We start from the raw sequence: 15,140 nt of genomic DNA on the forward strand, positions 1-15,140 counted from the left end.
GTCCCAGCTACTCAGGAGACTGAGGCGGGAGGAACACTTGGGCCTGGAAGGTCCAGGTTGCAGTGAGCCATGATTGTGCCACTGCACTCCAGCCTGGGCAACATAGCAAGACCAAATCTTAAAAAAAAAAAAAAAAGGATCAAGCCAGTTAAAACAAGCAAAAACCATCAGTGGTCTATTTTGTATCCCCCAGTTAAAGACTTGGGGGAACATGAAATCCTTGAATACTCAGAGTTAAGTTTGCTTTCATTTGTAGCTTTCTTAATGTCTGTGCTTTTTACTCAGATAGTTGAGATAATTTGGAATGTAAAGTATAATTTTCCTCATCCTAAACAAAAATATCAAGTCTAGCCAGGTGCAGCGGCTCATCCTGTAATCACAGCATTTTGGGAGGCCAAGGTGAGTGGATAACTTGAGGTCAGGAGTTTGAGACCAGGTTGACCAACATGGTAAAACCCCGCCTCTACTAAAAATACAAAAATTAGCCAGGCCTGGTGGCAGGTGCCTGTAATTCCACCTACTTGGGAGGCCCAGGCAGAATCACCTGAGCCTAAAAGGCAGAGGTTGCAGTGAGCCGAGATCACACCACTGCCTGGATGACAGAGTGAGACCCTTTCCCCAGCTCTCACCTCCATAAAAAAAAGAGAATATAAAGTCTAAAAGAGAAAGGATTAAATCACATGTGTTGACAGAACCTGGAATCTCCCTTTTTGGTTGCAGCTTCCCCCCACCATAAAAAAAAGAGAATATAAAGTCTAAAAGGGAAAGGATTAAATCACATGTGTTGTCAGAATCTGGAATCTCCCTTTTTGGTTGCCGTATTTCCAAGGGGAGAGGAGGAAAAAGGGCTCTACCTGCTTTTTATCATTATCCTGGATAATCTTGGAAGTCCATAGCCCAGGAATATATTAGTGTTAGAAAATGGAGTATGTAGCAACATTCTCCCTGAATCATAACATAAACCTATTTGCCTATTTGAAATGTGTACACATTTCATTGTACCAAATAAGTACTTCTAAATTCTTTTTACATTTAATTGGTGCCATCCAGTACCCAGAGCTTGCTTTAGACTAAGGTGACCTGCTTCTATTGGAAGATTTACCTTAACTTCTCCAACAGAAGACCAACAAATGTGAATTGTTTCTGAAGCTGGATTAGGTCCTATGGATGACAGAAGATAGATTCTGCCTTTTCCGGGCTTAAAATTTGTTTTATCTTAGAGAAATACCTAAATATAACACAGTTGATTCTTATTATTTATAATAGGGAAAGAAATAGATTCACTAGGCAGTTATATTCTTCTCAACTGTTTTGAATTATTACCCCCTTACAAACTCCTGAAGTGTGCCAGTGGTCTTACTACAGCCGTGAAAAATACAAGTTTGAAGGAATGATTCCTTTTTAAACTTTTTAATACTGTAGCTGTAAAAAGCTCATCTACAAATATACTGAATGCCACCAGTTGTGCATGGGGTTAAAAGTGGATGGGAAGCAGATTTCAACCAAATGTAAGAAACATATTCAAATGCATAAACTCGTCTGTCTGTGGAACTAGAGCCAGCTCAGGGAGTTCTAGGATTCTCTAATATTGCTCCAAGTGGTAAGTCATGTTTATCTAGGCCTTGTGCAAACAGAAACAGCAGGTACAGGGATGGAGGCTGTTGTGATTCTTTTGTGAGACAATGGCAAGACAGGGTCCGTCAGATATGGAGATTTCATTTGGAAAAACAGTAAGTGTTAACGAATTGTATGGAGAAATAGGTTTCAAATTATTTGGGATCAATATACTTGACTCTGACACTTGACTCTTTCTTTCTGTACAGCCAGTGCGGATTTTCCATATAATCCAGGACAAGGCCAAGCTATAAGAAATGGAGTCAACAGAAACTCGGCTATCATTGGAGGTAGGTGATGTGTAGAGCAGGCTCATGTGGGGCTACTCACCTATGGAAAGCAATAATTGTCAATAACATAGTAGTCTAGGAAAAAGTTTTCTAGATTTTTACATGATTCATTTTGTTGTTTAAATAGCACACAAGATTATGAATTCTGATATGCAGAAATATAGTAAATGTGGCCAGACACGGTGGCTCACGCCTATGTAATCGCAGCACTTTGGGAGGCAAAGGTGGGCAGATTACCTGAGGTCAGGAGTTCTAGACGAGCCTAGCCAACATGGCGAAACTCCATCTCTACTAAAAATACAAAAATTAGCCAGGCATGGTGGCTCACACCTGTAATCCCAGCTGCTCGGAAGACTGAGGCAGGAGAATCTCTTGAACCTGGGAGGCAGGGGTTGCACCACTGCGCTCCAGCCTGGGCAACAGAGCAAGACTCTGTTTTAAAAAAAAGAGAGAAAGATATAGTAAATGTAACATGGCTACTTTTTTCTTTTTTTTAGATGGAGTCGTGCTCTATCACCTAGGGTAGAGTGCAGTGGCGTGATCTCAGCTCACTGGAACCTCTGCCTCCAGGTTCAAACAATTCTCCTGCCTTAGCCTCCCTAGTAGCTGGGATTATAGGTGCCTGCCACCACGCCTGGCTAATTTTTGTGTTTTTAGTGGACACGGGGTTTCACCATCTTGGCCAGGCTGATCTCGAACTCCTGACCTCGTTATCCACCCGCCTCAGCCGCCTAAAGTGCTGGGATTACTGGCATGAGCCATTGCGCCTGGCCTAACCTGGCTACTTTTTAATGCTGGCTTGTAAAAAACAAATGGTAGTGGTAAGCTGGACAGACTCAAAATATGTAAGGAGGTAGTAGTGATCATAGCCAGGACATTTCTTTATCCCCTCTGATCTTTTTCAGTCTCATCCTTTTGCATCCCAAATGGTCCAGGATAGCATACTATAAAAAATGAAAAGGAAGGCTGGGCACAGTGGCTCACACCTGTAATCCCAGCACTTTGGGAGACCGAGGTGGGTGGATCACGAGGTCAGGGGATCGAGACCATCCTGGCTAACATGGTGAAACCCCGTCTCTAAATACAAAAAAAATTAGCCAGGCGTGGTGGTGGGCGCCTGTAGTTCCAGCTACTTGGGAGGCTGAGGCAGGAGAATGGTGTGAATCCAGGAGGCGGAGCTTGCGGTGAGCCAAGATCACGCCACTGCACTCCAGCCTGGGCGACAGAGCAAGACTCTGTCTAAATAAATAAATACATAGAAAAGAAAAGAAAAGGGAAATGCCAGTCTGGTTTCAGTTATCATAATGCAAATTATCAGAAAATTACTGGAGATCATTATTTTAAGTGAAATAAGCTAGGCACAAGAAGACAAATATTGCATGTTCTCACTGATACACAGGAGTTAAAAGATTTGAACACATGGAGGTAGAAAGAAAAACAGATAAGAGAGACTGGGAAAGTTGAGGAGGAGGAGGAAGGAGAATGAAGAGAAGTGGGTTACAGGGTGCAAACATACAGTAAGATAAAAGGAACAAATTCAGGGTTTGCTAGCAGGGTAGGGACTATATCTAACAAAAATGTATTATACTTGGTTGATGAGCCCCTAAATACTATGACTTGATCACTATTGCATGTATACATGTAACAAATGTTCTCATGTAGCCCATAAATTTGCACAATTAAAATTTAAAAATAAAAATGTATCAGAAAATTAACAAGCTGTAGCATCTAAACTATTCCAGTGTTTTCTTCTCACCGGGGCAGCTACATAATAATTTGACTCTCCTAAGATAGCTGTTGAGCCTCATGCATAGATCAATATTGACATCCCTATTGCCATCAATATCCCAATCCTCACTGTTTTTTGCTTTTTTTTAAAATCAACTTAATTGAAGTATAATACATACCTATAAGTGTAACAGGTCCCTAACTTTTTTTTTTTTTTTTTTTTTTTTTGAGACAGTCTCACTTTCCGTTGCCCAGTCTGGAGTACAGTGGCATGATCTCAGGTTTAGTAGAGACGGGATTTCACCATGTTGGCCAGGCTGGTCTCGAACTCCTGACCTCAAGTGATCCACTCGCCTCAGCCTCCCAAAGTGCTGGGATTATAGGCGTGAGCCACTGCGCCTGGCCCCAATCTTTTTATAATTCGTGGTTGATTTGTCCTATCTAAAAAGTCTGCCTACCCAAAAGTTTTGAAGATTTTCAGCTTTCTTCTAGAAGTTGTATCGCTTCATCATTTACCGTTAGATCTTTAATCACCTCGATTTGATGTTTATAAATGGTGTGATGTTTATAAATGGTGTGAGAGAAGAGTCAAAGCCAGTGTTTTCCAAATGAATATCTTGTTATTCCAAGACCATTTGTTGAAAACAAAAAAAAACTATACTTTTCCTCAACTGAATTTTCTTGGCACTTTTTTTAAAGCAACTGACCATATGTGTGTGTGTGTCTATTTTCTAGGCTTTTTGTTTTGTTGGTCTATATATCTTTCCTTACCCAATACCATGCTTGCTTTATTGTTGTATCTTTTTTTGTTGAGATGGGAGTCTCGCTCTGTCGCCAGGCTGGAGTACAGTGGCACGATCTTGGCTCACTACAACCTCTAACTCCCTGGTTCAAGCGATTCTCCTACCTCAGCCTCCCGAGTAGCTGGACTTACAGGCATGCACCACCATGTCCAGCTAATTTGTATTTTTAGTAGAGATGGGGTTTCACCACGTTGGCCAGGATGGTCTCGATCTCCTGACCTTGTGATTCGCCCACCTCGGCCTCCCAAAGTGGTGGGATTACAGGTGTGAGCCACTGCGCCTGACCTGTTGTACCTTAATACAAAGTGTTGAAATAAACAATATAAGTTCTCTAATCTTTTTTTGTTTTTCAAAATTATTTTGGCTATTCTATGTCTTTTGCATTTCTATATAAAATTTAGAATCAGTTTACAAATTTCTACCAAAAAAATTGGCTATAATTTAGATTGGGATTGTATTAGACCTATAAATGAACATCTTAACGATACTTAGTATTTCTATCCTTCCATGGTGTATCTATACATTTATTTGTCTCTTCAGTTGCTCTCAGCAACGTATTGTGGTTTTCAACGCAAAGTCTTGAACAACTTTTAAATTTGTGCAATTACTATTTTATTAATTTCATTTTCTAAGTGTTTCTTTCTGGCATATAAAAGTATAATTGATCTTTTATATCAGCCTCATATTCTGTAACCTTGCTAAATTTGCTGTTAGTTCTAATAACTTTTTTTGTATATTCCTTAGAATTGTCTACCTAAACACAAGCATGTTATCTGAGAATAATGAGATTTTTTTACTTGTTTCTTTCCAGTCTATATCCTTTTATTGTTTCATTGCACTGGGTAGGATTTTCAGTACAAAAGTGAATAAATGTTGAGATTTGACAATTTTGCATTGTTCCCTATGTTAGGGGAATGTGTTTGATCTTTCACTATTAAATAGGATATTGGCTGTAGGTTTCCAACAGATGTCCTTTATCAGATTGAGAAAGTTTCTTCTACTCATAGTTTACTGAAAGCTGTTTGATGAATGGGTATTGTAAGTTTTCCAAATGCTTTTTCCACATCTATTTAGATGATCATACTGTTTTACTCCTTATTTGCTTAATGTGGTAAATATTTTTTAATGTTAAACCAAACTTGCATTCCTAGGATTAACATTATCCTAATATATGATCTTTTTTACATATTGCTGGGTTTCATTTACTAAAATTCTATTTAAAAGAATATTGTGGCCAGGCATGGTGGCTTACGCCTATAATCCCAGCACTTTGGGAGGCCAAGGTGGGTGGATTACCTGAGGTCAGGAGTTCAGGACCAGCCTGGCCAACACAGTGAAACTCCATCTCTACTAAAAATACAAAAATTAGCTGGGCGTAGTGGTGGGCGCCTGTAATCCCAGCTACTTGGGAGGCTGAGACAGGAGAATTGCTTGAACCTGGGAGGCTGAGGTTGCAATAAGCCCAGATCATGCCATTGCACTCCAGCCTGGGCAACAAGAACGAAACTCTGTCTTCAAAAAAAAAGAATATTGCTCCACAGTTTTCTTGTAATGTTTTTCTGGTTTTAGTATCAGGATAATGCTGGTCTCATAAAATGAACTGAGTAGTGTTTTCTCCTCCTGTATTTTAAGAAAGATGTTTAGGATTGGTCTAATATCATTAGGTAATGTTTAATAGTATTGTTCGGGTCTTTTAAATTTTTGCTGATTTTCTGTTCAATTGTTCTATCAGTTACTGACAGAACAGTGTTAAAATCTCCAACTATAATTGCAAATTGGTCTAATTCTCCTACCAGTTCCGCCAGTTTTTGCTTCATTTATTTTGTACTTAGGTTAGGTTTATACACATTCGGAATCATTATGTCTTCTTGATGAATTCACCCTTTTGCCATTATGAAATGTTCTTCATTTCTACTAACAACCTTGTCCTTTGTCTCATATTAATGTAGCTATTCCAGCTTACTTATGATTATTGTTTTCATATCTTTTCCTACCCTTTTACTTTTGACCTGTATTTAAAGTTCATGTCTTGTAGACATCATATAGTAGGCATCTTTTTTATCCACTCTGTCTCTACTTCTTAATTGGAGTATTTAGATCAGTTATATTTACTTCTGTTTTATCTAGTCTGTATTATTTCATCCAGTATTTTTTTCTTTTTCCTTTTCAGACAGAGTCCCGCTCTGTCACACAAGCTGGAGCGCAGTGGCACGATCTTGGCTCACTGCAGCCTCCGCCTCCCAGATTCAAGCGATTCTCGAGCCTCAGCCTCCTGAGTAGCTGGGATTACAGGAGCTGCCACCACACCTGGCTGATTTTTATACTTTTAGTATAAGAGACCGGGTTTCACCATGTTGGCCAGGCTGGTCTTGAACTCCTGACCTCAAGTAATCCACCCGCCTCAGCCTCCCAAAGTGCTGGGATTACAGGCGTGAGCCACCACACCTGGCCTGATCCAGTATTTTTTTCATTTCAGACACTGTATGTTTCACCTCTACAAGTTCCACTATTTCATTTTTTCCTCTCATTTTGATCATATTTTCCTTTAAACCCCTGTGCACATTTCTAATAGTTATTGTACTATCCTTGTCTGCTCATTCCATGCTCTTGTCATTTCTGAATCTCCTTCTAATTGACTGATGTTTCTTCTGGTCAAGTGACATTTTCCTACATTTTTTTTCTCTGAATTATTTTTCTCTGCAGCTTGAAGTTATTTAGATGTGCTTTAAAGCTTTTTCAGGACAGATCTAGGGTAGTCTTTATTCTAGGCCTATTTTAGCAAACATCTTCAGCATGACCATTCTATAACTGTATTAAATGCTCTGATTATTCAATGAGGTCTCTTCAGTGTGGTTGGTTGGAACATAAACGTCTCCCAGCCCTCTGAGCCCTCTGGTTTTTGCCTGGCCTATGACTTTCATTCTGTACATGCACACGTTAGTGTCATTCTGACACAAATTCAGAGACACTTCCGTGCAGATTATTAGGGTTCTTTCTATACACAGCTCTCGCACGCGCTCTATCTCCCCTCTCCATTCAGGGAAACCACTGTGCTTTCTTGTGCTGCCCCTCCCTACATTGCTGTCCAAAAATTGCTGGCAGCCAGAAAACGAGGAAAATTGTAGGACTCCTCCTTTTTGTTTCTCTGTTCTCAGACATCATGGTTCCATTCTGCCCGTTTTCTAATGTCTGAAGACTGTCATTTCATTGATTGTGTCCAGTATTTCAGTTACTTTTGGCTGGAAGGGAAGTTACTCCTGATTTTCCTGTTACTCCTTCATGGACAAAAACAGAAATCTTACTTCATTTTTGTTATCTTTGTTGTTTTGGAGTTTGTGTTTTATATGGGAGAGGGCTGTGTCTGAGGGAGCTGTAGTGAAGTGGGGACAGTGTTGGAGGGACACCCAAGCCCTGTCTAACCTCTCGTGCTTCTCCTTTCTCCGCCAGGCGTCATTGCTGTGGTGATTTTCACTATCCTCTGCACCCTGGTCTTCCTGATCCGGTACATGTTCCGCCACAAGGGCACCTACCATACCAATGAAGCCAAGGGGGCGGAGTCGGCAGAGAGCGCAGACGCCGCCATCATGAACAACGACCCCAATTTCACAGAGACCATTGATGAAAGCAAAAAGGAATGGCTCATTTGAGGGGTGGTTACTTGGCTATGGGATAGGGAGGAGGGAATTACTAGGAAGGAGAGAAAGGGACAAAAGCACCCTGCTTCATACTCTTGAGCACATCCTTAAAATATCAGCACAAGTTGGGGGAGGCAAGCAATGGAATATTCTTGAGACTGATGACAAAAAAAAAAAAAAAAATTTAATATTTCTTTATAGCTGAGTTTTCCCTTCTGTATCAAAACAAAATAATACAAAAAAATGCTTTTAGAGTTTAAGCAATGGTTGAAGTTTGTAGGTAATATCTGTCTTATTTTGTGTGTGTTTAGAGGTGTTCTAAAGACCCGTGGTAACAGGGCAAGTTTTCTACATTTTTAAGAGCCCTTAGAACATGGGTATTTTTTCTTGAGAAAAGCTGATGCACCTACATATGGCCCCCAACATTCTCTTCCTTTTGCTTCTAGTCAACCTTAATGGGCTGTTGTAGTAACTAGTTCGTGTTCATATACTATTTCCTTTGATGTCCTATAAGTTGGAAAAGAAAGGGGCAAAGAGAACCTATTATTTGCCAGTTTTCAAGCAGAGTTCAATCTATGCCAGCTCTCTGGCATCTGGGGTTCCTGACTGGTAACAGCAGTTGAAGCAAGAGAGTGCATGGCACCTGGTGTGTAACGACACAATCAGCACAACTGGAGAGAGGCATTAAAGAACCAGAGAAGGCAGTTTATATTGGGGTTGTTGGTTTTTCATTGAATTCTACAAGCTAATATTGTTCTAATATGTAGTCTTAGACCAATTCAATATCTGTAACTATCAGCTGCAATACCATGGTGACCAGCTGTTACAAAAGATTTTTTCCTGTTTTATCTGAAACATACTGGATTTATATATGTATAAGCGCCTCAATGGGGTATTAGAGCCAGATGTTATGATTTGTTTGCACTTTTTCTTTTAAAGTTGTAGCGAACGTATGGATAATTTCTAGTGAATGCATAAATTAGGTTGCGCTTCTTATTTTGCTTTAAGTCTCTGGTAGTTTTTCCACCCCTGTGATAAAATCCTAATAGACCGTGTCCTATAAATGGATGCAACACAATAAAGTTATTACGGCTGTTACTCTGGATGATATGGAAAACACTGCCATATTTTAAATCAACTACTCCACGTGTTTTTCCATGCAATCACACTGCTGTGATTCAGGGATCTTCTGAGATGGACACATTTGAACCTCAAGTTCCTCACAAACCTGGTACCTGTTGCTTCTCAGACGATGGACAAGTGTAGTTAGTCACACCTCTTAGTTTAATCTGAAACCTTGACCCAGTTGTGTAACAAATAACTCATTGATTATATTTAAAAATAATACACTTCATGTAAACAAATGGGGACAATGCATCCAAAAATAATCTTATTTTTTAAACAGATTATACAAAAATTATTTCTAGAAAGACTACCATTTGTGATCATTATATTTCAAGCCTCTTATACTTAATAAGCACTTTTTTAAAAATCTTGAGATCCCACCATTCTGAGGAATTAAATATCACTTTTTCCTTCTTTGCCTGGGAGAGGTTAAGAGGAGGTTTCAGAGGTATAGATGCTATTGTTCTGATGGCCCGGCTCAATAAAATGGAAATTCTAGTTGGTTAGAATAATGCATTTTTTTTTTTCAAGATTCTCAGTATGCCTAACTTATTGGGGCATGTCAGTTTCTTGGGTAATGGAAAACATTACCTAGAGTTGCTAGTGGCACATTACACCAGTACACAGCACATTCCAAAAGACACATTGGACCAGTTAATTCCCATGCAAGTCAAGGTAACAGAACAAAAGGGAATCCTGATGCCCTTTTACCATTGCTGGTTGAGCTCAGGCACTGTCATGGACACCCTTAATTTTAAAAGGTTTTAATCATTCTTCTATAAAATACATTTAAAGTGGAAAAACATTTAATATCACTAAATATCAGAACAATGTAACATTTACAAATGAAATATTGAAAGCAAAGGCTGTTTTATTTAGCCAAGATGACTACCATTAGGAGTTACTGTATGTATTGTTGAACGCAAATTTTAAACATAACATTTTAAAAGTGTTTCTGATTTTTAAACCTGGTTTACAGGTATTACTCCTGTACTTACCAAATAACGCCCGATGGAAATTTATTATTTCTTGCAATTCCCACGATAGCTCTGTTCATTATGCATTGTCAACACTTTTCCTTTTTTCCCCAAAATGAGTAGGGGATTAAAGTCACCCAAAACAGCTTCTGCTACTAAAATGTTCTCATCCTTTCTCCTCCCGCAAAAGGTGAAAAATGAGATCCAATCCTCTCACCAAAATTTCAAACCTAGGACACTGGAATGACTGCAGGGATCAGTGGTTCTCCCATATCACCATCAATTAAGACATATAGGATACTCTCTCTCTCTCTCTTCAAGAGGGTTACAATATGGCCATCAGACAGGAAACCAAAAGGTGGATAAAGTATTAAGTAATTAAGTGCCAAATAAATGCTGGAAATCTTGACCTCTTCTTGGGATTATGAGTTTAACAAAAATCCCTACATCTGCTTATGAAGGCCATATCCAGTACATTTTAAGTGGTAAATAATATATTTATGTGAAGAAAAGGAATTAACTCTTTCTTCCAACTCTCTCCCTGGACAGCCTAACACAGTGCAGCCTCGATAACCATGACATTCCCACCCAAGCTCTCAGTGCCTAATCCTGCTTTGTCATTCACTTCTCACACAATCTTGACATCTTATATTCCAATACATTATCAAGCAAGCACAAGTATATTGGTAGTAGCCTCTTTAAATAATATGTATAGACAACAACAACAACAAAATAGGCTGTTCTAAAGTTTCAGGGAAAGTTAATGGCGGATTTAAGGTTGTGCAGGAAACATCTGTGTATGAAGCAAATATCGATGTTTTGGAAAGATAGGAGATGACTTTGAATGAATGCAAGGTTAGTGCGACTCTAAGCTCTCAAAATAGCAGACTCCCTAGAGTTCAAGAAAGCTGGTCCAGGAGGTTGAAAAAGTTGTTTTATTGTTAAATTATTTTCTGGCCCTTCTTAATATTTAAAAATATATTTCCCCTTGTGGCTTTCAACCAACTGCTCAAAGAGACTTGTTATGTGGAAGTTTTCATTAAAGAGCTGAAAACAAGAATTTAGACAGCCTTTACTAGAAAATGTCCTACTGCCCTGCATTTGACAAACAAGCATCCTTTACTAACAAGAACAGGAATTCAGAGGCACAAGAAAAAGCAATGGCATGAGCCAAAGAGTCTATCTTAATATTACTTTTGAACATCTGCTGAGCAGCCACCATATATGCAGGCTGAGAGCTGGGCACAGACAGAAGCCACTGGAAGCACTTCAGGAACAAGCACACAGCTATGGGACTTGAACATGCAAGTGTTCAGGTCGCGTCAAGAAGCTTTTCTTTCCTTCTATGATGCAATCTGTTCTTTTCGATCCTACTTTTTTCTCTCTTCCTCTCCTTGCCACACTATATCCTGCTCTTACGCAGCAAACTTTTTAATGGCCCCTTTATGTTTCATGCCTCCAAACAACACTGAATTTGAAACCCCCCCTTTTGGCCGGGCGCGGTGGCTCACGCCTGTAATCCCAGCTCTCAGGGAGGCAGAGGCGGGAGGATAGCTTGAGCCCAGGAGTTCGAGACCTGCCTGGGTAATACAGCGAGACCCCGTTCTCCACAAAAAGGAAAAAAAAAAAGAAACCCCCCCTTTTCTTTTCACCACTCTGTTGAGCAATTTTCCCAAAAAAAGGCAGCAATTATTAAACTTAATTCAAGTGAGCCAGTCAAAGATAGGTCCTAAATTGCTAGTCCCAATAGAACCACCTGATCCTAAACCAGTGAGAAACAAACAGTAACAATATCCGCCGCTGACTTCAGCTAAGAATCAATGGCCCCTGCCCACCTCCCCCTCAACTTTTCTTTCTTTTGAGACGGAGTCACACTCCGTCGCCCAGGCTGGAGTGCACTGGCGCCATCTTGGGCTCACAGCAACCACCTCCTCCTCCCGCATTCAGGCGATTCTCCTGCCTCAGCCTCCCAAGAGCTGGGATTACAGGCACTCGCCATCACACCCGGCTAATATTTTTGTATTTTTAGTAGAGGCCGGGCTTCACCATGTTGGCCGGGGTGGTCTCAAACTCCTGACCTCAAGTGATCCGCCCACCTCGGCCTTGCAAAGTGCTGGGATTACAGGTGTGAGCCACCGTGCTGAGCCAGCCCCATTTTTTAAAATGATGATTTGATAAGAGTGGACCCTGAGAATTAGCTGACAGCATCCCCTTTCTCTCTCCCTGCCTTGGTGTGACCCTCCCTGTGTGACCTTGGTTAAGTCCTCGAACTTCTGTCCCGTATTTAAGATGGAGCTGTTTTCCCTACTTCATAAGACAGTTGCAAGGTGCCATTGATTCTTGACTGCAAAATACCCTGAAACCCTTATATGAAGGCTTAAGTCAACGGAGCCTAGTGGAAGATTTGTGGCTTGTGGTTGAAAGTCACATCAAAAGACAAATGTGGCCACGTTCAGGAATTGGAGACTTACTGGCATGGCTCTACAACTGCTCAATTATTAATCATGCAGACTAACCTGTCAACACTGGGAGATGCAACATAGCAAAAGGACAGAGAAATTAGAATATTTTGTGCAGAAAGCCCTAAATTCTCACCTGAATGTAACTTATAGCTCCCTTACCTACTCTTACACATGCCTTCCCAATATGCTAGACTGGCTTATACATAGGCCAACACAAAATACAAACGTGACATGTTCATGTAGCCTAGTGGCTCGGTGCCTATTCTCCATGTATCTGCATGGTAATGTTGGAAACTTTAAGTACATTTCTTTCACAGCAGTTTTCTTCATAAGTGGTATATAAATCTCATATTCAATGAAATGGGGAAATCACGTTGAGAAGTTGGTTTGTTATCTCTCACTGAGCAAAGACTGGCAGGAGATAATAAAAATAAATATGGGCACACACGTATTAATATACAGCACGCATTTACAAGTTTATTTTCCAGATAAAATTGTGGTATAAGAACAGTTCTACCAAAACAGTCTGCACCATTTCCAAGTCTCAGTTAATTTACAGCAACTGCTGCTTTTGGAGATGGCTGTGAAAATATGGAAGTTCCTCTCAAGTAGGCAAAGAAACAGTTCTAGATTTACTGATTCTAAGTTTTATTTTGTCAAGTTTTTAAAATTTTCTCAGTGAGCATGGTGACTGCAGAGGTTAGCGTTGTGAAAAGCTGGGCTAAATATTATTTCTGTAAAGTCCAATAGGATTCCATCCCTATGAAATAACACAAAATTTCACTCTCTAAAAGCAACAGCATGTAAACTAGAATGAAAAAAGGAAATTATGTACGTATGCCTAATATTCTTTGTGAATGTCTTTCATTTAACTAAAATTATATTAGAAACCAGATTGATAAATAAAAATTTCAACATAGTTTTAATTATCCTAAAAGTGATTCTTCGTGTTTTGAACCATTTGTTTCTCTTAACAGCAATTTTCAACCTTCAGCAAAAGTAAGTTCCAAGCACTGAAATATAAGCCTACTGAGACTATCATCTTTCCACAAGCTGTGGAGATATAGTCACTCCTGAAAGACAGCTCTGATTTGGATATGTCCATGGTTAACCGTCTGCCACAAATACCTCCCTGTAAAAAGAGGAGTTTTTCTTGAGTAGCTTAGTGGACACTGACTTAGGTTAATTTACACACATCTTGATAAAATGTGGTTTGAGTTCAGTTATCTCCAGAATACATTCTGATGCTTATTTGGAATGAGGGAGTAACACTGGATAGTGGGCACATGGATCCAAGCCAGGGAACTAGACAACAAGGACTCGGCATGCATCGGAAGTGCCACTCTGTGTGCTTTTTAGATCTAAGTTATTACTCATACTCGCTAATTTTCTGCAGTGAGCAGCTCTATGCAAACCACCACCACCCCAAAGCCAAGGAAGCTGAGAGGCCAAAGAAAGAGGCTGAGAATCCAGTTTCTCAGGAAGACACGTTTCACAGGGAATTATAAACAAAGGCCATGTCTCAGGCACCCCACAAGACAGATGGTGAATGCCTGCACTGTTACGCCCCCACACCTCCTACTCCCTAGACCCAGGACTTACCCACCACAGGGAAAGGGTCTACAGACTTCAGAAGGGATGTGTAGGACAATTGCTTAAGGAGAGGGTTTACAGTAAGTATGATAACATCAGAGTTGTTTTGACCTAAGGGTGGGATTTATGGTTGTCTTAAGTGCTTTTACATAAGGAACCACAGAGAAAATAAAAACCTTAGAGGCATTCCTGGAGGAACTGGATCTAATCAGAACTCAACATAGCAGATTCACATCCAAGATGAAGTTGCTTTAGCCTCCACACTGGTCTTCAATGACCATGACTATTGGGAAGCCATTTCCTTTTAATCAATTATCAGTGAGGCATCTAAATGTATACCAAGTAAATGTGAATTCCAGTTAAAAGCCCAAGTCCTCTGTTCTTCAGCAATTCCCAAGGCCAATCAATAGCAACTGCACTGCAGTATGTTCAGAAAGCATCAAGTACCAAAAAGATTGGTCATGACTGCTTCGTGAATGTGATCCAACAGGTACAGAGAGAATGTCATAAAGTCCCTTGAGAAAAGAAAATCTGCACCATAAAAGTTCTTAACAAATTTTAAAAAGATGAGTCAGCAAGTTGAGGGTTTAACATCTCCAACAAAAGGTTTTGGCCACAATATGCTGACTTCCTTTCTCTGTGCTACCAACAATAAACTGTGTACATACAGGTGTTCCAGGAGGATAGCAACTTTATTTTGTACAAATAAAAGTCCTTCATATCCATGGGTTCTGCATGCACAGATTCAACTGGCCTCAGATCAAAAACAGTGAAAAAAATTGAAATTAACAATGCAAAAATATACAAATTTTTAAAAGTGTATAAGTGCTTCTCAATTTATGATGGAATTGGTTACATGCTGATAAACACATCATAAATTGAAAATATTGTAAGCAAAAGTGAGTTTTCCACT

At 39.8% G+C, this 15,140-nt stretch overlaps 1 protein-coding gene across 1 annotated transcript in view; it reads left to right on the forward strand.

The window, feature by feature from the left end:
• Positions 1-13,571, forward strand: part of CNTNAP2 (contactin associated protein 2) — a 2,262,889-nt gene extending 2,249,318 nt beyond the window's left edge. The window contains exons 23-24 of the mRNA XM_015447321.4: positions 1,824-1,904; positions 7,883-13,571. Of these exons, the coding sequence (XP_015302807.3) occupies positions 1,824-1,904; positions 7,883-8,082 (281 nt within the window). The 3' untranslated portion in view covers positions 8,083-13,571. The remainder of the gene's footprint in view (positions 1-1,823; positions 1,905-7,882) is intronic.
• Positions 13,572-15,140: the final 1,569 nt, after the last annotated feature.

The sequence above is a fragment of the Macaca fascicularis genome, chromosome 3 (assembly GCF_037993035.2).
Source record: "Macaca fascicularis isolate 582-1 chromosome 3, T2T-MFA8v1.1".
NCBI lineage: Eukaryota > Metazoa > Chordata > Mammalia > Primates > Cercopithecidae > Macaca > Macaca fascicularis.